Raw genomic sequence first — 23,520 nt, forward strand, 5'->3', positions numbered from 1 at the left:
TGCGTGTGTGTGTGTGTGTGTGTGTGTGTATGTGTGTGTGTGTGTGGTGTTCAGGGGATGTTTCATAGAGTTGGTTCTCTCCTTCCACCTTTGCGCGGATACCACGGATGGAACTCGGGTCACCAGGCTTACATGATAAGCACTTTTACCTGCTGGACTAACTCACTGGCTGCTTTCTCTGGGTTTGTTTGTTTAGTTTCTTGTAACGGGGTCTCATGTAGCTGAGGATGACCTTTAACTCTTTGTCCTTGTGTCTCAGGTGCAGGGATAGATGGCAAGCCTATGCACCACTGTGCCCAGCTAAACACTTTCATCCCAATGATGGCTGAATCCACAGTTATGCCATACTCAGCAGGACATGAGGGTGCAGGCATGTTACCCCAATCCTTGGGACTCAGGAGGGAGGAGGCTCTTGAGTTCAAGGCCAATTGGACTACAAAGTCAAGAACATATGACTCCATGGCTTGAGCTATGTGTCTATCAGACAAACAGGGGCGGGGCCTGGAAGCTCAGAGCACAACATTCCCTTCAACCCCTGCTCACACTCAGGGCCCACCTGTGTTCACATCCCAGGGCCACTGACAAGAAAAAGCAAACAAAACAATTCAAACAAGATTGTCTGCACAAACAGCAGATAAACAGTTAGCCACCTGTCAGACTGAGGAGACGGGAAGGGGTGACTTTGCCCCCAACCCCGGCTAAAAGGCCGTTATAATCTGTGGGGAGATGCAGGAGATTGCTGACCATGCCGCAGTGCGAAAGGGAACCGTAGACCCTGGCTGAGAAGTTCAGACTAGGCCGTGGGTGGAGGGGCTGTGGGGTGGGCCTTCGAGATAGAGTATTCCACAGGCTGCGGCCTCAGCAAACCTGTGGGAGGAGGGCAAGGAGCCAGGAGCAGTTTCCTCCCTGCCCTGTAGGCTGCAGTGCATACTAACCCACCATGTGTGGCGTGTCTGCGGCTCCACGGAGCCACGCCCATCAATCCGCTTTCAGCTGACAACAGCCGAAGCCTTACAAGGGTCCAGATACCCTTCCACGCTCGTCACTCACATTAATTCAGTCCTCATAAACAAATCCCATGGAAAGGCAACCTCATTACCCTCCCCATTCCTCCCCCACTTTGCTAGTGAGGAAAGCACAGCCCAGAGAAGGTGGGCAATTCACAGAGCAGAGCAGGACTGGATCCCAGCAAGCTGGCCTAATGCCTTACTGGGGCTACTCTGTACCTTCATGGTAAATGTTTGTTGAATGACTGTCTGTTCTTGAACTCTGTTTTTTTTTTTTTGGCAGGGTTGAGGGACCCATGGGGCAGGTCGGGGAAGGGGAGAGGAGAAGGGTAGACACCTGGAAGAACTGCACCCACGCGCTGTGCTGGTACGGAAAGGGGCCCTCCAGAGCCTCCGGCAGCTGGCTAGGGTCCATGTGGTTTCTGAGGGCCTTCAGTGAGGTCAGTACCTCCACCTGTAGAGAAAAGGAGAGTCAGGGGGAACAGAGGACTCTCCCCAGAGATGTAGGAGGTCCTGCTTAGATCTCTGCGCAGGCTCCATATCTCCCACTGAGAAGGTCCAGAATGGTGTTCTGAGCAGTGAGTCTTCTCTGGAAGTTTTGGTAAATCATTTGTCCCTGACTCTGTAATGGCACATTCGAGTCACACACACATGTACTGCTACTCCCAAGTCTGTTTCCAGGCAGACATCACCAATCAACTGCAGCACCCATTCATCCAGAACTCTTTCTCAACACTGCTGTCCCAGGGATGAAATGTATGTAGTTCTCACACTGCTCTCAAATGACCCATAACAGTGTTGTTCCCTCCTAGGGACTGATGGTTACCAAATCATAACAGTGTCCCTTGAGACGCAGAGAAGGCATTGCCAGGCAGCAAGGTTTCATATTTGAGCTGGAACAGCTCCCAATATGTAGGCTTTGGGTGGGGCAGACTGTGCAGGGATGGACTCATCAGCTATCTCAGATATTCCAGGGACCATTCACAGTCAGCAGCCCCATTATCCCCTCTGAGCAAAGAATTGCAGGATCCCAGCCCCCACAGGAACTCCTGAATCAGAGCCTATACCTGGGTAAGATCCCCCAAGAGACGTGACCACCACAGCACCCACATACTAGCCCAGAACAGGCTGGCCCTTGGATTTAAGAGTTATTTTCAAGGCACCCAGTCTGGATGCTGGAGTCAGATTCAAGCTTGAGAGGCAGTGCTCAGCTCTCCCGTGTCTCTTTCCTGTTTTAATCAATGCCGTTTTATTGTGTGTGCACACAATTGTCCCAGAGCACATGCGGAGGTCAGAGGACAACTCTCAGGAGGTGGTTCTCTCCTTCCACCATAGATCCCATGTGTTGAACTCAGGTGGTCAGGCTTGACCACAAGGGCCTTGCTTTACCCATTGAGCCATCTCGCTGGTCCCCATGCCTGTTTTCTAACCCAGAGGAAGGAGGCCTCCAGAATCGCTTCCTGCCGCAGGCAGAGTAGGTTCCCACACCCACCCTTGTGGGGCAGGGTGCTCTCTCACAGCCCTTAAGTCTGCTTAATCTTAACGTCTGAACCAACTAACCCAGGACAGGCTGGCCCTTGGGGAGAAATGCAGGGAGAGGAGGTCCCAGAGCATAGGAGACTCCCGTTCTGCATCAGGCTGATTGGTGGTCTTATACCTATATATCTATAAAGGAGAGGGACTGCCTAGATGGAGTCTTGCAAGTTGATCTCTACCCTGTGTACATCTTAGTCCTGTGGGAGTGACCACTAGGAACAGCTGGGATTCCAGAGAGGTCATGTGACAATGTCTCCTGTAGAGGGGAAGGGGGATGGCATCCCTGGCAATTCTTAGGCTAGGGTAGATGCTTTCAAAGCAGTGATGGACCATCCACTTCTTTATCCCTTTGCCTGGCTCGACTCAAGCCCGTCCCCTGCCCCGGCTGCCCAGGGCTCTTCTCACCTGGACAGATAGTACAGGCAGCTGGAGGACAGACGCCTTCTCCCCGAGGAGGAGCACTTTACTGATGGAGGTCAGAGCCAGAGCCTGTGAAGAGAGAGCCTCTTCAGGACCACTCTGTTTCCCCTTCCCTCTTGTTACATCCTCCTTCTCCCCAGGGGACATGCAGAGGCTTGGCGTGGTCCCCAGGTGGGGGCTTGTGTGGCATGTTTGGAGTGAGCCTCGAGCCTCGAGAGAAATCAAGCCCAAGTTGTACCGTAAGACTTCCTTGAGGCCTCAGTTTCCTCAACTATGACAAGAGATCCGACGGCCAAGTACATCAGAGCCTCACCTGCCCAGTTGTCCATACTGCTAGTCAAGATTCTTCTCCATCACAGGATTTATGCTACCTAAGGCTAAACCAATCAGAGACCTGTATTCCCGAAGAACACGGGGCTTGGTCGATGTGGACTTCTGAGCTAATCGGGACTAATGATACACTAAGAAACTTTTGCTGGGATTTCTCTTAACAGTGTCCTGTTGGAATCAAATGGCTGTGTCTTACAAGCTACTGGGAGCCATGCTGCCACCTAGTGGAGTCTTGAGAAAATGGCACCCTTCCAGGAGGAACTGCACAGAAAGGGTTGGTGGAACTCTCTGAGCCCTTGGATGGGGCCCTACCCACGCTAGATCCGACTCTTGGCTGTTAGAACGCGGGCCTGCCCTTCCTTCTAAGGCAGAGGACGCCCCTGAGAGGTCCGATCCCACAGCCAGAAGAGACCAGGCCAGAGCTCCCTGCAGCTTTGTGGGACAGAGAGTTAAGAAGCAGCCTGAGACTTGGTTTTCATTTGCTCTCTGTCATACACTGAGCTAAATCACAGGATGCAAAACTTCCCACCAGCTCCTCAAACTTACAAAGGTCTGATGCTTCTCTTGTTCCTGGGATTACTAGAGGGATTTGTTCTAGGGACTTCTCTGAAGAGACTCCTCTGCCCACCCCATCCCTCTCATGGTAGTTCTCTCTCTCTCTCTCTCTCTCTCTCTCTCTCTCTCTCTCTCTCTCTCTCATTCTCATTTTTTTTTCAAGACAGGGTTTCTCTGTGTATCCCTGGCTGTCCTGGAACTCACTCTGTAGACCAGGCTGGCCTCGAACTCAGAAATCCATCTGCCTCTGCCTCCCAAGTGCTGGGATGAAAGGTGTGTACTACCACTGCCGGGCTTCATCCTCACTCTTTTTTTTTTTTTAAAGATTTATTTATTTATTATATGTAAGTACACTGTAGCTGTCTTCAGACACACCAGAAGAGGGCATCAGATCTCATTACAGGTGGTTGTGAGTCACCATGTGGTTGCTGGGATTTGAACTCATGACCTTTCGAAGAGCAGTCGGTGCTCTTCCCCGCTGAGCCATCTCATCAGCCCTCATCCTCACTCTTAATGAAGCTCCTCTCTGGCTTTTACAGGAAGCCCTCTTTCTCTTTAAGGTCCCTGTCTGTCTTTCCCATCTTGCCCCATCTCTCTCCATAACCCCGAGCCCCTTTCAGCCTAATATACTGCATTTTCTGAAGGGAGCCATTCCATTTATCAGCTTGCTTCCCGGGACTCTCAGCTGCCACTTTTAACCTCTTTATTGCTATTTTGAACCAGCCAGCACCCTGTGTTTAGTAGCCTGGCTGTAGGGCTTTTTTATTGCCACTGAAAGACTCTGCCTGGGCTTTGTGATGCCAACCACAAGCCCACCAGGTTCAGGGCATGTCACAGTCCCCTAAGGACACCCAAGGCCAGCTAGACTAAGGTGTTCTACCTGGCACCCACCTGTATGCTCTGCAGGGCGCTGACCAGACCAGGTGTCTGGGTCCCTTTCCTGGCATCAATCACCACCAGTAGCCCCTTGGCTTTATCTTCCAGCCTGAGGGTAGAAAACAGAGATCAGGTCCTGCAGGGCAAGGACGACCTGGTGGGAGGGACGAGGCTCAGAGGCTGTGTGTGAACCTGACTGCGTTCCATTCCCAGAGTTCCAACCCCCACCGGTTTCTTTATGTAGGCAGGGCCCCAGATTGTGCAGAACTTACCAGCTCCCACGAGTGGCTTCTCATCTATAGAGGCTGCTCTAGTAACCCAACTTCCCCGGCCAGTGACTGGGCTAGATGGGGGTCATGTGACCTACCTTTCCCAATGAGATGAGACAAATTAACTAAATGTATTCAGAACAATCTATTTTCTCCTTTAAGGAGCTCTTTGAAGTGGGGCGGGGGGGGGAATTGGGAGGTGGGGGACAAGCAAGCCAGAATTGAACAAGAAGAGTAGCCGGCTGAGTGAGACAAAGCCATAAGGAAACCCCCTACTTTGTGTATAATTACTATAACTCATGCAGTGTTGCAGGGAACTGAGTGAGGAATTCGAGGCCTTAAGGCAGACAACCAGAGGCTGTCCTGAATTTAGACTTAGCCACCTGCACCTGCGACACCCCTTGCTGTTGTCACCAGAGTGGGCAGGGAGGACAGTGGCTGCTTCTCAAGTCCCAGGCTGGCCCAATTATAGGCCTAAATCAAACAGGAGTCTTTCCCTGACCCTAATCCAGGGCCCTCAGACTTTGAGCAGCAGGTGGGAGGGGATGCAGAGGGGGTCTGGTGGGCTGTGTGTTCCAATATCCTGGTCAAGGGGGTCTGGAAGACACCTCCAACTGCCTTCACACTTTAAACCACCAGTTTATGGGCACAGCATGTGCGGCCCCCATGGGTACCTGGTCACCTGGACACATTGTTTTGTGTCCCCATCACGAACAAGACTGTGTGAGCATCAGTGGGATCACTAGTGTAATACACCCAGTTCCTGCCCTGGGCAAGAGGGGCATACGTGCTTGCTCTGACCACCCCCAGGGCAAGAGAGGCATTTGCGCTTGCTCTGACCACCCCCAAGCTGGGAAACCGAGACACAGAGCAGCCAAGCAGTATACTTCAAGAGAAGTTGACATCATGTACTCCGCTCACGCCAGTTGCTTGTGACCCTACCCAGGCTCCCTGGTTATTGGGGGGCCAGGGTGTGCCACAAAGGGGGAAAGTCAGTGCCACAGGCCGCAGAGCAAAGTGGATGAGGGAGACGTTCCAGGGTTCTGTCTGCCACAGGGCCAATTCTGCAGAGATGGCGGCCATTTTCCACCCTGGCTTCCCAACTGAAATCAACCTCCCTGGCTTTTTTGTACCCATAACAGTGCTTCTCAAAGACATGTCCAGCCACATCATTTTCAGTAGGAACCTTACTAAAAAGGCAGATTCTCAGGCCTGCTGACCCCTCAGTTCTGGGGACAGGCCGAGAGTTCTGTTCAACAGCTCATCTGTGACTCCAGAGCACCATCCAGTCAGAACCGTGGGTTCCTGCTGTGTGGCTGTGGAATGCTCCCTGTCTCACACCAGCCCAGGAAGGCTGTGGCTGCAGGGACAGAGCCTATCTACCACCCCCGCACATAGCCTGTGGCTGGCTCTTTGATCATACGGTGGATGGAAGGAAGGACCTGGGGCCTCTCCATTACACCTGGTGGAGGGGTGAGGGTGGACACAGTCAAGGTACAAGAGTGTCCTCTTACCTAGGAACACTGTATAAGTAGGAGAGCAACTTCGTGACCTCCAAGGCTGTACACCATGGTGCCTCCCAGGCTTCCTCCGCAGTTGACACCAGAAGCAGAGGCCGCCCCATCTTGTCCCTACCACCTGAAGAAGAGAAGACACACAAGCAATGACAATTCTGGAGAGCCCTCCATGGGAGCCTCCTCCATGACTCTTCAGGCCTTTGTCTACACTGTTTCCACCTGGAAGGTCCTTTTTTCTCTTCCTTTTGAGACCTCCAAACTCCTATTCATCCTCCAGAGACCCACCTTCAAAGCCCCTTCCTGAGAAAAGTCCCTGGATTCTTCTTTAGCACAGAGGGCCACTCACTCCTAGAGCTCCTTGGGGCTGCCTCTGTATAATACATGCACCCCAGGAAGCAAAGCTGGGGTAGTGAGCTCTGGGTCACAGAGACTAGTTCATATCTTCATTTGCTGTGTGTTCCTGGGTTGGTCTGGGCATCTCTGAGCTTTAGTTTCATCTATCTGATGAGACAGATTCAGTTCTGGGCAGATGAGGTTTCTTTGGGGATTAAGTGAGCCAGTTCCTGAGAGTATTTGACACTGAGCCAGGATCAGTGGATGCAGCTGTGGTGACTGGGCACCATCTTTGTCCCCATCTTACACAGCTCATAGCTCGGTACTCTAGCTGACAGGCCATTTCCTGTTCTAGAGATGGGAGCCATGTGTCTCACCATCCTCTCAGAAATCAGCATGGCTGGCAGGGCCTTCCTTCATCCTGTCCTGCCTGTCTAGTGTGCCCCACCCTCCTATCTCCAGTTCCCGAGATCCTCTCTGTCCCCCAGTCCAGCCAAGGCACCATTTCTATATTCCTCACCTTCTAGAACTCTGGCCCCGGCCCCAGGGATCTTGCAGTTAGCTGCCCCTACAACTCCACTGCCTTCTGGGATTGGCTCAGGACAGCATCAGAGCATGGAGGCCTGAGGTGTTGGCCAGGGCATTGAGGTTAGAGCCACACAGCTCTAGCCCTGTAAACAGGAGAGCTTGCAGAGTACAGATGGCTCCAGCAGCCCTGCCTGCCTCCTCTTCCTAGTTCCCACGATATACAAATGGAGTCAGCCCCTGCACAAGTTTGAGTAGCAAAGGGCCAGAGGCTGGATGTCCTGGGACGTGGCAATCATGTGACTGGTGCCTGGCTCTGCCCACCCAGCAAATGCTCCCCAGACAGGAGCAGGGCAATAGGCAGTGCCCCACACGGGAAGCATCACTGTCCACCTGATTTGCTTCTCACTGGCCAAGGAGACCTCTGTGCCCAGAACACTGCCCTTGCCTGGTGGGCGGTGCCAGAAATACAACCTCTAGCCCCCCAAAAACCTTTCTGCTAGGACAATGCTGGGTGATCAGTGTCGCACAGGAATAGGAACAGCAGGTGGGAATGCAGGAGGCTCTTACAGCCACTGAAAAATTCAATAAAGTGTCAACAAATGACTGGGACACCAGCATATGGCCCCTCTGGGATCTGTGGGTAGATGGGCCTGGGAGATATGGACGTCTAGGAGTAGCGAGACGACAAGACAGTTAGTTTCCAAAAGGAGGCCTTTGCTGCTCCTGACAAGTGCTGTTTTTACAAGTGCTGTCTCCTGTTTCAGAAACACCGTTCCCAACATTTACATGGCTAACTCCCGTCACTGCTAAACTTCTTCTAGAAACCTTCCTGGCCTCTCCCATGGGGCCAGATATACTATCTGTGTTTTCCCAGTTCCTGGAGATTTCCTTTATGTTGGATTGCAACGACCTGTTGAGTTTTCTCTAACACCAGAATAAAGGTTTTGTGGGTGCAGGGATCACATTGGACTCCTTTCCTAACAGCGCTGAGTCTAGGTCTCAGGAAACAGTGATAGAATAGCTACAAATCGGGAATTTGAGACCTGCAGCATGGAAGCTGTCCCTAACTGCTCCAAAGCCCCTAAGCAGGCGTGCTCCCCAAGGCTGGAAGGACAAATACCAGAGCCTCATAGATGCCTCCTTCCCTGAAGACTTGCCCTTAAATGTATTAGCTCATTGGCTCAGCCGGCATCCCATTCCAGGATCAGCCTGCAGTTAATGACTGACAGACTCAGGATCGGCCTGCAGTTAATGTCTAACAGACCTAGACGCTAAATACTGACTCTATGCCTTAGCCAATGAGGTGATATAATCAATCCATCCCTCAGAGCCTCCCCAGAGCCTGGCCATAGCCTTCTTCATCTCTTCTTGCTTCGTTCTGTCCCTTTCTCGTGGGAGCCTTTCTAAGAATGTTTGTCTCGGGCTCGCCCTTGGCTGGCTCACCGAAGTCTAGATGGATGGATGGATAGATGCTTGGGTAGATGGACAACTGAACAGACCGGCGAATGGATACCTAGAGACTGCTTTCCTCAAACCCAATCCTTTGGCTGGGAACTTTGCAGCCTCCTGGGCCTTCCCCCGCTTTCCCTGCCAGTGTCTGGGAATGCTCTGCTCCCTCCACTCCCCTCTCCACCCTGGGACCTGGCAGGCAGGCTATCCTGGAGTGGAGAAGCTTGACCCCCAGGGTCTCGATCCTGGGCTTAGGCCTAGAACACTCCTTCAGGCGATGTCCCCCTCCTGGGGGACCTGCAGAATCTCTCCGGAAGCCAGGCGGCTGCCCAGACAGGATGCCTGAGCCAGATCTTGTGGGGAGAGTTGTTCCATCTGGGGAAGAATGACAAAGCAGGAGGTGTTATACAGGAGACAGACTTTTCGAGGGACAGAGTTTTCTCTCCCACCCAAATGATGATACAGCTTATAGCATGATCTGCTCTCTGCCAGTGATGCTAAGTCCTTTCTTTCTGGCACATCTTTGAACCATCAGAGCATCTCTGTGATGTAAGTCCCCAGCTGGGAAAGAGGCCTGAATTCAGAGATGCTAAACATCTGGCCAAGGTCACACAGCATGACCCAAAGCTGGAATGTGAACCCAAACAGCCCAATAGTGTTGCTCAGCTCAACACTAGTGAGATGTCTTTAGCCCACTGAGACTGGGGCAGCAGTGTGGCCCCTGCACCTCACAGCCTGAGGCATCTGCACCAGGATAGGCCTGGCCCTTATCCTGCTGAATGTGAGCTCTTACCTCTGCCTGGAGCCTTGGCTCCACACAGCTGCAGAGAGTTGAGGGGGCACGGGGCCTTCCAAGGCCTGGTATGCTGGAGTAAGGCCTTCTCGGGGGTCACAAGTGGTACCCTCTGTTCTTTCAAGAAAGAGAACTGGAATCCAGGAGCTGGAGACCTAGAGAAGGAGGTGTTCTTATTGAGGCAGTCCTCAGGCTTGGAAGCGCTACCATGTCCGAGTATGGTCTCCTCTGTCTTAGTCTCAGACGCTGGGGCTGCAGGGCCAGCTGAACACAGGAGTGGGGAGAATGCTTGTGTTGCCCCGGGCCTGAGCTGAACCATGGCTTGCGGCATTCCCAAAGGCTTTTGCATGTAGGGGGTTGCTGGTTCTTCAGTGTCTTCCTCCACCAGGCCAGACGTACAGTCCAGCAGCTCTTCTGGGACACTAGTATGGGGCTGATGTGGCTGTGGTACTGCGGTATGGCCAGATGCTTTATGCCTGGCCTTTCTCCTTGAGCCCCTGCTACAGGGCTTCTCCCCTGAGCCTGCTGGCTTTGCGCACGCCCATCTTCCCATGGGAAGTGCCCCAGCAGGCCCCGAGAGAGGCAGAGCCCTTCCAAGCAGGGCCCTTCCAAGCAGAGGTGCCCCCTTAGTCGTGCATCTTGTCTCCTCTGAGTTTTGAGTGTCCACACTGAATGTCACTACCTCGCTGTCTGGAGATGCCCCTCTATACTCTTGGGGAAGGCCCAGGAGAGCCACATAGTCCCCCTCCAGGCTCTGGCTAGCCTCACTGTCTGTCCTGAAGGCCATCTGCCCTGGCCTTGCTGGTTCCACCTTGATGAGGCCTGGATACTTGTCCCCAGACAACTTCCCTTCATCCTTATCCCAGCTCTGGGCTGCAGACCCCTTGCTGCTCAAGTCGTTAGCCTGGTGTGGCTCCTGGGGGCTGCTCAGATGGAGGCCCTCTAGTGGACAGGAGTCCCCGTCTGAGGAGGGGACCTTCACGACTGGGGGTCTGTCATCTACAAACTCTGGACTGGTAATCCTGGTCCAAGGCACAGGTGTGATCCCATTCCCTGAAGCCACGAGACAGTTGTGTAAGGGACGTCCCTCAAAGTCATTGTTGATGGCCTCCAGCCACTCTGGTGTGAAAATGAGAGAGTAGGAGGACTCAGGAATCGGCTTCTTGTCCACCTCACGGAGGTCTGAGGAGAGACACTTGAGTGTCATATGGACAGATTGCTCTTCCCAGGACTCTACTTGAAGGTAGAAATCACCCTGACGTAGCAGGAGTGGGTTGAGTGGCGCCAGGTGTACGACGACCTCATCCCGCAGACACAACGGCCAGCCCTCATGCAGGAAAAGGCAGTGGGTATAGAGGGCCTGCAGAGAGAGGGGGAAGGAACATCAGAGAAACAGGCTCCTGGGGACCTTGGCTTGGGTCAATGTCCTCTCCTCTCCCACATGGGACCTCAAATAGCCAGGGACCAGGCAAAGGCAAGAGATATGCCCAGAACCAGGCACCAAAGAGGCCTTTGCTCTCAGAGTGTGAGAGGTCACTTGCAGGATTCTACCCTTGGTGCTGACCTTGAAGATGCTTGCTAGCCTCCTGGCCTGAAGGGAAGGCCAGTGCTCCAAGTGCTAATCAGCAGGTGTCTTCCATGGTAACCCTGTTTGGCTTGTGACCCTCTCCTCCCCATCTGTCCCAAACTTCTCCCAACCCAGCTGGACCCTCCCTCCTCTCAAAGCCAGGAAGGCATGGGTCTGAGGTCTAAACGGGTTGTTTATACCTGTTATATACTGAGCTGCTCTGAGATTTGGTCTCTCTATCTGCAAATTGGAGTTGACTAAAACACACCGGTACATCTGGGCTGGCATGAGATAAATCGAGTACGGAGGCAGAAAAGCCAACAGGATGCTTAGGGAGGTTCGAGGAACACGGACTCACTCCCTTCTGAAAATACCTGCTTGTGTGCATGCAAGTGTGTACATGATCGAAGCAACATCCATGTGGAGGTCACAGAATAAGTCTGAGGCCTGGGTTCTCTCCTTTCATGTTTGTGTGGTGGGTTCCAGGCATCGACTTTGAGTCACCGAATTTGGGTGGCAAGAGCCTTTGACTAGTGAGTCGTCCTGTTGCCAGCTCCAGTCTCTGGTTTTTAAGCCAAGTAGTTAAAATGACAGAGACAGCACTGAATGAGAAGTCGGGAAACTTGACCCTACCGCTGCCTTGCCAGACTGTCACCTTAAAACGACCATTGCTAGGTTAACACTCTGCCATTGTAATCTCTCTCTCTTTCCCCAGGGGCAGTGGTGCAGAGCTTCAAAGAGGCAACGTGAACCCCCCATGTTCTTAGTGATTGAGTCTTGGTTTGAAGCAGAGAACCTGACCTCAAAGGACCTACCATGCACCCATTTTTGCTCCTGTCTATTCTGAGGTGATGTGTTTAAGGCAGAGAACGGCTGTGAGTTTGCCACTGAGAAAGGAAAGGACAGGGAAAGCATGTTTTTGACTTATTTTTGCTTCTAAGACAGGGTCTCATGTAGCTTGGGCTGGCTTAGATCTCCCACTGTAGCTGAAGATGACCTTGAACTTCTGATTCTCCTGCATCCACTTGCTGAGTGCTGGCTGGCATCCCGGGCACACATCACCATGCCATGTAATGTGGATGAATGCAAACCCGGGGCTTTGACGTATGTTAGGCAAGCCCTCTACCAACTGTGTTATGTCTCCATGCCTTCACTTGTGGTTTGGTCAGTCAAACAAAGTGACAGTTGGTGGCTGATCAGGACGAGGTTCTTCATGCAACAAGGTCAGGGGGTCAGGGGGTCATGGAGAGGCCATAGGCAAAGGCTTCTGGGAGACACTGCATTCTACTATTCCCATTCGGGGGCAGTTGCATGGGGGAGTTTCCTACTAGATGCTGTGGCTCCTAGAGTTGGCATTGTGGCTCTTGTTGGGGCGTGACAGTGGGCTCAGAGGAACTAACGATTGCTCAAGGGTCATTGCCAAACTTATGAGGGACGAGGGCAGGGGGAATCAGAAGTTTGACTTCCTTTATGATTGCCTCACTATTGTGCTAAAACAGGAGAGAGAGGGAGAGAGAGACGGAGACATAGAGAGACAGACAGAGAGATAGAGACAGACAGATAAAAGGACAGGCAGAGAGACAGACAGAGACAGATAGAGACAGAGGGAGTCAGAGACAGAAAGAGAGCACACACATGACTCAGGGGTCTGGTCAATCTTAATACCCAGTTCCTCTGGTCAACAGTGATTGGTCCAGCCATGGACACATGACCACAGTCTGGCCAATAAAGATACTTCCTGGGTCTTTTCTCTTTACAACTGCTGTGGTTCAAAGAAGCAGAGGCAGGAAGCAACAGAATGTATCTTCATTTTTTCCCCCCGAGACAGGGTTTTTCTGGGTAGCCCTGGCTGTCCTGGAACTCACTCTGTAGACCAGGCTGACCTCGAACTCAGAAATCCACCTTCCTCTGCCTCCCAAGTGCTGGGATTAAAGGCGTGCGCCACCACTGCCCGGCTAGAATGTAATCTTCAAGTGGGTTGACTGGGGTCAGCTCATGGCCTGAGTTGGGACTAAGTTGTTTTCCATTACTGCCTAAAACACTTCATTCTCCACTTTGCTCCAAGAGTCACCATCCTGAAATCTCAAGAGGTTTTCAGGGCTAAAAGTGACAGTGTCTTTGGGCAAGCTCTGGAACATTCTCTGTTGCCTCTCTGTGGAAGCCACCTCACCAGGCCAGAGCCAGCTGATACTACTCATGGTGCCAGCACCCAGGTAGGCCCCTCAAGACCAGGCAAGGTCCATAGATACTCGATTGCCCCCTGTTGATGGAATGTAAATGCCATTGGCCCTTGGGTGTCAGAGGGCCATGAGTCAAGTAGCCTATTCTCTCTACTGACAGGTGGCCTTTCCCTTCTGATAAGCAGTGGTTCTTGGGAACTCTCCCCACAGCCACCATGTTTCTTGTTGGGAAGATACACCTTACCCATCTCCTTCTCTCCTCAATTCCAGCCCTCGGGCCTCCTAAGGGAGCTTGTTACCACAGCCCAGGCCCTCCCCAACTTACGCAGGCTGCTTCCCGCACTTGCTCACACAGACGCTTGGCAGGGATGAGGAAATCCAAGAGGAAGCTCAGCCCATCTCCCCGGAAGTCAGAGTCCAGGAGCCGGAACACTTGACCCAGGACAGTGGGGGCAGTGGCTTCAAAAGGCGGGTAGAGCCCTGCCAGGGCATGCTGGATGGCCATGTCAAGGGTGGAAGGGTCCTGCTGGGGACAACAGGGAGGGAGAACAGTTACAGTGACAATGTGGGCAGGAGCAGTGACCACTCCTGTGATCTTCAGACCCCTGTGAGTGAGCCCCTGCTGACTCTCATGGTCAGAGCTAGCCCCTTACTACACACCAGCCTAACTCAGGAACTTTCCAATCCCACACCTCCCTGCCTCGGCCCAGCGATGGCCCCACAGCCCAGCTGGATCCCCATGGTGACATGCCCTCTGCAGCTTCCTTCTTGGCATCCACATCAATGGCTCTCAGCCATATCACACTCAATGGCCTCTCCCTCTCTAGCTCACCCACCTATGACTCCTCCCCTGTCAAGCTTTATGACCAATTTCATGCACTCTCCCTCTCTGCCTCACCAGCCTTTAGTCCTCTGGACTTCAGCCATCTTCCTCAAGGACCCCAGAGCAAACTTTACCCTAACATACCAGGCATCCAGCAACTTAGGTCTAACTGTGGTGCACGACACCAGCCTTCCCCAGCCCTGCTGCTTCTGTCAGTTCCTCCACCATGACAAGAGGCGTCTCTAGCTCACCTCCCACCTCTGCCAGGGCCGTCCCTTCCTCCTAAACACCCGCCTGCCTCTTTCTCACTTCACTTGGCAATGGCCTCTTAATTTAACTTCTGGACTCAGGCCAGCCTTTGCCTGTTCTGGAAGGTACTCAGACTTTGTACCTGCTTCCTCCCAATGTGGTCAGATGCACCCCTCCTCTGGTATCTTATCAGAAAAGTTCCCACACTGACTTCTGGTCCCCAGAGGGCAAATGGGTCAGGCAGGGCCGTACCCAAAGGTACCCGAATCCAAATCTCCACAGCCTTTGAATACAGGCAAAGAGGGACTGAAGGCAATAAAGCCAAGACTCTGAGGCGGGAGGAGAAGGCACTGTCCACTCTCAGTCAGATTCCGAAGGCAAAGAGAGAGGCAACCGGTCCTTCCCATCTGAGGCCCACACAGAGCAGGCCACCCCACCCCATCATTTTGGCAGAATAAGTGAATGAATGAGAAAACGAATACCCACAGATGTACTCTGAAGGAGGGTGGGTCACCATGTTGGGGAAGTTCCCAGAGCAGGGGCAGGGGGGATCCTTAGTACAATAGAATGGGAAGGGGTTTGCCAGGCCTGTAGGCCTCACTACTGTTCCAGCCCCACCCACCTGCTTCCCCACTGCCATGGTCTGACCACTGCCATGGTCTGAGTGAGAATGGTCCCACAGGCTCGTATGTTTGAATACTTTGGTCACCAGTTGGTAGAACTGTTTGAGAGGAGTTAGAAGGTGTGGCCTTGAAGGAGTGGGCTTAGCCTTGTTGGAGAAGGTATGGCCTTGTTGGAGGGGGTGTGGCCTGTTGGAGGGGTGGGGTGTGGCCTGTTGGAGGAGGTGTGCTATTGGGGGTGGGGGTTGAGGTTTCAACAGCTCAAGCCATTTCTACTTGGCATTCTTTGTCTTGCCCTTGTAGGTAAGACTGAGCCCTCAGCTACTGTGTACCACAGCACCAAGCCTGTCTTGTGCCTTGCTACTGGCCACGATGGTTATAGACTCTAATCCTCTGGAACTGTGAGTTCCCAGATAAACTCTTTCTTCTAATAAGTTAAGTTGCCTTTGTCATGGTGTCTTTACAGCAATAGAAAAGTGACTAAGACACCCACCAACCTGGGGACAGAGAGAGAAAGAGATCATAAGTGTCATTCAAGTAAACCCAGTAAGTCCCTGGGCCTGCATCCCTTCATGCTGTGTGCCCCACTCCACCCTGTCTATGCTGGCACACTGGCACACCTGGCTTCTACCTCCTCTTGTGATCTCGATTAGGGACCTGCCCTCTCTAGACCTCATCTGCAGCCCAATTGTCTGTTTCAGTTTTGGAAATGTAATTACACATGACCTTCAGCATTTGTACTGTTAAAAGTTATTTTTGTTTGTTTGGTTTTCTTTTTGACATCTACCCACTGTGCAGAAAGGTACATAATTATGTTCCTATCTCAAAAGGAAAGGAGAGAGAGAGAGAGAGAGAGAGAGAGAGAGAGAGAGAGAGAATCCGTCTCCAGGCACTTGCTGTAGACCAGCCCTACACTCACAGTCTCTTGCTTGGTGTCACATACAATGATGCCACTGCTAACCTGGGGCATGAATCCCATTTTGCAAGCAAAGATCAGTGCCAACCTCGCCCAGGGTCTTAGTGAGAACAAAAGAGACAGTGCAGCCCGACCCAGACCCTCGGTGCTGAAGACAACTGGCTTTCTTGCCCTGCCTCTGGCTGCCTGCTCCGTCTGGGGGTCACTCCTTTCAGGACAGTCTGCCCAGGATTCTAGCAGCCTAAAGAAACCACAGAGGAGAAGCCAGGTCTGTCCACTGAGCTGACCTTGGCTTATACCGGCCTGCTTGCATTTGCCACGTGCTTTAGCCAACTTTAGAGGTGGCTGGAGAGTGGGAAATTGTGACAAGCGGACAGGCGGCTCACTATCTACCAGTCAGGGTCTCCCGGGTCTCAGAACTGTCCAAGAATTCAGGAAGAACATGGTGAGAAGGCCCCAGAGACTGGAGGAAGGAATGCTGGCCCCTCGCCATCACAAATGAACTGGGCAGGCCAGCCTGGGACCACAGGAGTCTAAGTGTTACTGCCAGACTCTAAATGATCTCTGTGAAACTTGATAGATGTGTTTCCACTCCTTCCCAGGGAGGGCAGCCCAGCCCAGCCCAGGAGTCAGTTGTTCCTTGCAGGAGCCAGGCGTGAATGGGTGCCGAAAAGGATGGAGACAGGACCCCGTTTGCAACTGGGGCCAGAGAAAGAGCTCAGCACCCCAGCCAGAGACGGACTTACGAAATGGAGCCCTACTTTTCTTTTTGAAGTGCTGAGCTGGAACCCAGGGTCTGTGCATGAGAGGCACAGCTATCACCGCAGGCCCTCCCATCCCTGATTGTGTCCCACCGAGTCACGCCTCCAGTCCTCAGTCTTTTTCCAATAGGTTCTTAACAGAAGCTTAGGTTAACCTTGAACTCACTCTGTAGCCCAGGCTGGCCCTTACTTTCTACCTCTGCCTCCTGAGTGCTGGGACTGCAGGTATCTACCACTGCTCTGGCCTCCACACGTCTATCTCAGCAGCTTAGCAGTGAGCCTGGTCTGTTGTCCTCCTAAACGTTCAATAAAACAAGCAGAATCTGCAAATGCAAGGTGTACGGTCAGATACACGTTTACCTGCGTATCCCTCCTGACAAACACTATCCAGCTCAGTGTATGAGAGTTCCATCACCCCACACAGAGGCTCACTCCTAGCCATCTTATCCCCACCTCTACAACTAAGCTTCTAGTATAATGTTTTCAAAGAAAATTTTCCATACAGAGTAATCCACAGAATGTGAGTAGGTCCAGACAAAACCCAAGTGGGCATTAAGCAACGTTACCCTGAGGGCAGTGACGGGCAGGGGCCTCACGAGGCAGCCTTTTAATTTTCTTCTGAGCTTGCTACATTTTCCAAACATTCTGGAACCAGTGAGTGTAGCTTTTATAACCATGGGGAAAACATAAAAGTATGATCGTGTGCTTTTAAGGCTGGCTCCTTTTTTAAATGGCCTCGCCAGATGTTCTTAACTGGGCCTTCTGAGATGTGGGTTGGACTGCCGTATAGGTCCAGATCTTTCCACTTACTCCGCAGAGCCAAGATTCTAGTCTCACTTGGTGTGGTTGCTTCCTCCTCCTCCTCCTCCTCCTCCTCCTCCTCCTCCTCCTCCTCCTCCCCAACCCTCATGGGAAGGGCTAGTGTGGGCAGGGTCCTAGAGCACTGCCTCCACTCAGTGGGAAAGCTAACACGAAGCTTGTCGTTGGGGAAGCACTTGCCTAAAGTGCACAGACTTGGGTTCCATCCCCCACCACAAACAAAGAAGAAAACAAAAACCTAGGAAAGGTGAGACACTGACTACTACGGCATGCCAGGTGACTTTGGCCCCCGGCAATAAATAAATACACTTATAAATAGGAGCCTCTGGAGGGCTCAGACTCCCCCGAGAGTTTTCGTTCTGTAGTTGACTATGGTTAAGACAGAAGCTCACAACTGGTAGATATGCAGACAACAAGTGTCTGTGGCATGCTCAGCCACAAATGAGCATCTGTATCATACCATATGATACACGTCATGTCGACTGCTCAGACCATCATGGAAGATGAGGAAGAAAGGTTTTAAGACCTAGAGCTTGGAGATGCCCAGCTGGCTTTTAAATCCCAGCCTAGACAAGTTTCAGAGGAGGGTCCCCAAGAACTGCTGGGGAGAACAGTGTCTCCTGGACATGACAGAACCAGGCACTCATGAGCTCACAGCATCTGGGGTTACCTGCACAAGGGCTGCACAAGAACAAGCCAGTCCGAATTCCAGCCTGAGGTGGGGAGAGGCCCGCGGCCTTTCTTCCCCTGCTGAGGCGGAGCTACAAACAGTGGAGACCTTCTGCAGGAGATAGAGTCCATTTTCTTTGATGGGGGGGTAGCCCTAAGTAGATTGACCAATCTCCAGAGGATGACCCCAACATCCGTGAGTGTATAGGCAGCACAAATTGAACTCCACTGGCTATAAAAACAAAACAACACAACAACAACCACAAAACAAAACAAAACAGGATTTGGGAAGGAGGGGGACTGGAGAGAGGGTCTGGGAAGTGTTGAGGAGAAGTGAGTATGATTAAAATACATTGTATACTTGCTCGAGATTCTCGAATTAATAAACGTATCCTATTTGTTTTTGTTAAAGCACTAGGCATATCCATTCAAGGGCCTTTCTAGAATTGTCCGTATAATTTTGTTCCGGAAGGTGTGGGGTTAGGATGTGGTTTCTAAATGGACAAATCTTTAGTTGCTGAGAAAGTCTCAATGGTCTGACCTCAGCCCATGTCCCTGCTCCTGCCCGGGAATGGTCTAATGAGGCGGCTTGCCGGTGAGAAACGGAAGCAGATAAATGTGAGAAAGCATACCACGGACCCTTGCTGAGGACCCCCAACCACCCATCTCAGAGGAGCACTAGGCCTGGGACACTGCAGCCTGCCCTGCCTGACCTATGGAGTATTCAGTAAACCTCCCAGTGTTTGAAGGTGGGCCAAAGCAAGCAGATCGGTGAGCCAGCTGCTGCCCAGCAGGTGTCAGGCTTCGAGCTTCCTGGGACTGGCCTCTTGAACTTGTCTAGGCTGAGGTTCCAAAGTCAGCTCCCCAACTGCCTAATCACATCCAACTCAAATTGCTTGCGCTTTTTGTCTCTGTGTGGGTGGATGGGGGTTGGAGTGAGAATCCAGTTCTTTATAAACCAGCTTTCAAATCAGCTCTTTATAAACAAACTTTCAAAACTGAAGTACAGCCCAGATGCAGTCAAACAGGACAGGAGTGGGTGTCAAAAGAGCTGTGTTCAAGTTTAGCTCAGCCATGAGGCATCCAGGGGGTTGTTTCTGCTTCTATGAGCCCTCCCTAGTCTCATGTTTGTCCTTGTCTCTGTTCTCCTGTGCCTCTGGCCTGGGGTAAAACTTCTCGCTCAAGCTACAAGATGACAAAGTTGCTCCGTAGGGCTGCCTCTGATCAGGCAAGCAAGCCTTCTGAGTGAGGCCCGAGCTAGGTCCACTCCATGTATGGTTTTACATGATTATCCTGACAATTCTGTGGGCTGGGTATCTTCTCCCCATTTTACAGGTTAATAAACAGAGGCTCGCATCCTCCTCTGGGTCAGTGGACAGGAACATCGTCTGAGGCTCTCTGAAGACTTTCAGACACAGAGAGTTGTGGCTGTCAGTAACATCAGGTAGCCCCCTGTTGCTTGTCAGCCTAGTACTGAGGTCTCCCATCCGATCTTCCCTGTTTCCTAAACAGACTCAACTCTAGGAGGGGCTCCCCCCGCCCCCTGTCATCCGCCTGCCCCATGTGCAAGGTTTTCTTGCCACGCTCACATACTTGGGTTAGTTATTTGCTTAATATTTATTCTTGATTATTCAATGTTTGACTTCTCTTCCTATTCATCTTCAGTGTAAATTTGCTTTATTTATTGTCGTATGTTTGTGCCATTTCAATCACTTCTATGACAATTCCCTCTAAGCGCTTCCTCGTTTAGCCTATGACATCCCATCCTGGGCACCCGCTGTCTCTGCTCACACTGTACCCATCTCTGTACAAGGTAAGTACCGACCCCCCCTCCCCTTCAGAGTCCTGCCAGAGGGACATCTCTCCTCAGGTTTCCATGGTGCCTGTGCTCACAGACAACAAATATAGACTCCTGCTAGACTCGCCCACTTACTCTAAATATGAGAAAGAGTTGCAGGTTGAAGGCTGGCCCAGACAGCTTAGTGGGATCCTGTCTCAAAATCAAGTAAAAAAGAGAGCTGGGGTGTGGCTCAGTGGTAGAGCAATTGTTTAGCATGCATGAAACCATAGGTTTTTTAAAAATCACAGTACCAGATCTCCTCCAGTGGCCAGCCAAATGGCTCAGCAAGTTAAGGTGCTTGCTTCTAAGCCTGGTGATCAATTTGATCCCACCACAGGAGAGAACCCACTCCCAAAAGTTGTCCTCTAACCTCCACATGCATACCACAAAGGCACGCTAGAGTGACAAGCTGCAGTGAGTGGACCGTGAGCGGATAGACCACAGTGGTTTGGTTTGGATGGATAGTATAGGAATTTCCCAGCAAAGACAGCACATGCAAAGGTCCTGGGGCAGGAGGGATTCTGAAACCAGGTCCAAGTATTCAGGGCACAAAGTTAAGACTGGAGAAGAGAAAACAGTGGTGAAGATCCCACATAATAACCTGGATGGGATGTAGTCGCATACATGCCTATCCCCCTAGCACTAAGCCTGACAGACATGAGAGGATCCCTGGGACTTTTCCAGCCTAGCCAATAAAATGCAAGAATCAGGTTCAGGGAGAGAGCCTGGCTCTAAGGAGGTAGACAGAAGATAAAGAGCCTCCTCTGGCTTGTGTGTGATGCAGGCACACATATACATGCATGTGCCATGTCATACACACCTAACACGTATACATATACAACCACTGACATTCCCTCACACCACATCACAAGACACCACACACACACACACGCATGCATGCATGCACACATGCATACACATGCACACACACATACACATGCACACACGAATGCACACATATGTGCATGCACATATGCAAATAAAGACAGAGATAAAAGCATGGCCATCCTGCCCCCCAGGAAATACTTTCTCCATTATAGCTATCACTTATGGCTGTTACTTACAGCTGTTCTGAGGAGCACCCCAGGGTCTGACCTTTGACCTGAGAGTCTGTGGGTTTGTTTGTTTGTTTGTTTTTAAGAAAAATGAATAAACTGACTCCACCAAACCCAGAGCTTTAACAAATAGATGAGCTGTGGCACCAAGGTGGCTTTGCAGGGTGAGAATTCCAGCAGTTCCACTTCGTACTTCTAGAAGGGTGACATTGCCAGCCATGGAGGCTCCTTGGCTTCAGGTTCTCATCTGTGGGATAAGGGGCTACACGTCTGCAGTTAGAGTTGGTGGGAGTCGTGTGTCTCCCACTCACAGAGAGCCCAACACTGGGCTTGCTATAGAGAGAGGCAGACAATCACTGCCTTAGGCCATCCCACTCAGGATGTGCTTTTATGTTCCAAAAGCGGTGTGTACCATGCCTCTGGTGTCTGACTTTGGGAGTCTGTCTGTGTGCAGAGGTGTCTGTTCATTTTTCAGCACGAGCAAGCAGGTACATGAGGCCTGTGTGCTTGTATTCATTGTAGTTCAGAGACTGGTGTGTGCATGCACGGTGTGAATGCACCTCTCTGTAGAATTCTGGGTGTGGACCTGCACAGGAAGGGAAGCCCACCCAAGCCAGCGAATCAGAGTCAAGGGGTGAATGCCCTGGCCTGTCTGTGCCTACCTCCCACCCCCTCCCACCCCCTCTCTGTCCAAATCCCAGGAGATTTCCAAAATTGCTCCAGAGAATCCTCCCCAATCCTAAACCTGTCTGGAGCCGAGCTAAGACTTCTCTTTGATTCTTTCTTCCCAGACACTGACCCAAAGGCACACACAACTCTCCTAGAGGCCCCCTTCCCAGGGTGCGGCCTAAGAAACCCGGGCACAGAGGTACTGAGAGGTACCCCCTCAGCCTTCTCCCCAGATGCCTCTACACCTCAGCCCCATGGGAGGACCCCGTGCTCCAACGTGTGCAAAGTTAATTTGCCAAACACTCGTGTCTAAAATAGCAAAGAGACCGAAGATTTGGTGAGTAATTCCCTCGAACCCACTCTCCTGCCCTCAGGGTCCGCCCTTTCCCAGAACTACTAAGCTGTCCTGGGGTTGGGGGGCTTTGATTCCTGTCTCATTCCAGACCCCCTACAGGACCCAGCACTGTCAATCTGCATAAAGTTGAAAGCGCTAAAAACATCCCAAGTTTTCTGCAGGGCTCAAGGTCCAGAACTCCAGTTCAGATTTGCATACTGGTTTGGAGCGAGATGAAAGCGTGCATCCTGAGGCCCTAGCAGGACGCGCGGCACAGGGGTGGATCTGAGCCCCACTCTTGTCCCAGTCCTGCGGGAGTTGCGCACGCAGTGAAGCAACGACCCAGACCAGGAACCGAGGGTCTCTAGGTGCACCCACACACATACACCCACACCCCACACCCCCGCCCCCCCCCCAGACCGTGCTGGAGAAAATCCAGCAGAGTGAGGTGGTCCAGGCCCAGGAGGGCGTTACCATGGTGATGCTCCTCTGTCCCTGCGTTGACAGTCTCTGTCCCGCGAAGCTCTCGCTCTCCTAGCTCTGGAGAGAGTGCGAAGGGCGAGCGGGGACCTTCCAACCCGGCCTCATCCCGAGGGGCAGCCAGACCCGGACAGGGAAGAGGGAGAGGGGACTCAGACTGAGGAAGCGAAAGGGAGGGGGGGGAAGAGGCGGGCCACCCCGTGGGGGGCGGGGCGGCGGCAGGACAGCGGCCTTTTGTGCGACGCCTTGCCCTGCGCCCGCCCTGCAGCCGCGGCCGCTGCGGGTGACAGGAACCCGAGGTTCAGCCCACCCCACACCCCCTGCCGAGGCCACCGGAACCGTCTAGGGGTGTCTGGCGCTGCCCAGCGCTCCCTCCAGCGGTCTCCACCCAGGACCGCTGGCTCCTTGTCCCTATCTGCAAGTCATTTTGTCTCCTAAGCCTCAGTTTTCTCACCTGTAAAATGGGGAGGTGGTGGAGGAAATGCTGGTGAGGATAGCACCCCTTTCTGGAACTAGGCTTGGGGTGGTGGGTAACACACACACACAACTTTCAAGAACTTGAAGCAGCCATTGACAGACACCCACATTGCTGTGAGGCAGCGTGCTCCAGACAGCCACCATGCCTGTGGACACCCTAGCTCTGGAACCAGTCATGGAAGGAGAGGCGGGCTATTTGGAAGCCCCCACCTAAGGAGTTCGGTAACAGGTTTCCTGTTGGATGACTCTGGAGTTGATCCATTTATTATCAAATACTGTGCTGAACCAGAACACAGAGACTCCCTGTCTGGGGACAGTGGAAGGGGGTGGGGTTGTCATCTGCCGGAAACGGGAACAAGAACTAGAGGGACAGAAAAACTAACTGCTGAGAAGGAATGGAGTTGATCAGGAACTCCCTAGAGGGAGTTGGAGAGATTTGGCCGCTCTT

At 52.3% G+C, this 23,520-nt stretch overlaps 1 protein-coding gene across 2 annotated transcripts in view; it reads right to left on the bottom strand.

Annotated features, from left to right (window-relative positions):
- Kiaa1755 (KIAA1755 ortholog) overlaps positions 1–22,745 on the bottom strand; it is a 34,672-nt gene extending 11,927 nt beyond the window's left edge. Inside the window, exons 1-8 of one of the 2 annotated variants that reach the window (XM_031372578.1) lie at positions 22,590–22,745; positions 13,686–13,883; positions 9,614–10,973; positions 9,013–9,195; positions 6,508–6,631; positions 4,740–4,833; positions 2,949–3,032; positions 1,345–1,461 (exon numbers count right to left, since the gene is read on the bottom strand). In XM_031372578.1, the coding sequence (XP_031228438.1) occupies positions 1,345–1,461; positions 2,949–3,032; positions 4,740–4,833; positions 6,508–6,631; positions 9,013–9,195; positions 9,614–10,973; positions 13,686–13,883; positions 22,590–22,592 (2,163 nt within the window). In that variant the 5' untranslated portion in view covers positions 22,593–22,745. Of the gene's footprint in view, positions 1–1,344; positions 1,462–2,948; positions 3,033–4,739; positions 4,834–6,507; positions 6,632–9,012; positions 9,196–9,613; positions 10,974–13,685; positions 13,887–22,589 lie in introns of both variants that reach the window. The other variant, XM_031372577.1, reaches the window with a different exon arrangement.
- Positions 22,746–23,520: the final 775 nt, after the last annotated feature.

The sequence above is a fragment of the Mastomys coucha genome, unplaced genomic scaffold, assembly GCF_008632895.1.
Source record: "Mastomys coucha isolate ucsf_1 unplaced genomic scaffold, UCSF_Mcou_1 pScaffold15, whole genome shotgun sequence".
Lineage (NCBI taxonomy): Eukaryota > Metazoa > Chordata > Mammalia > Rodentia > Muridae > Mastomys > Mastomys coucha.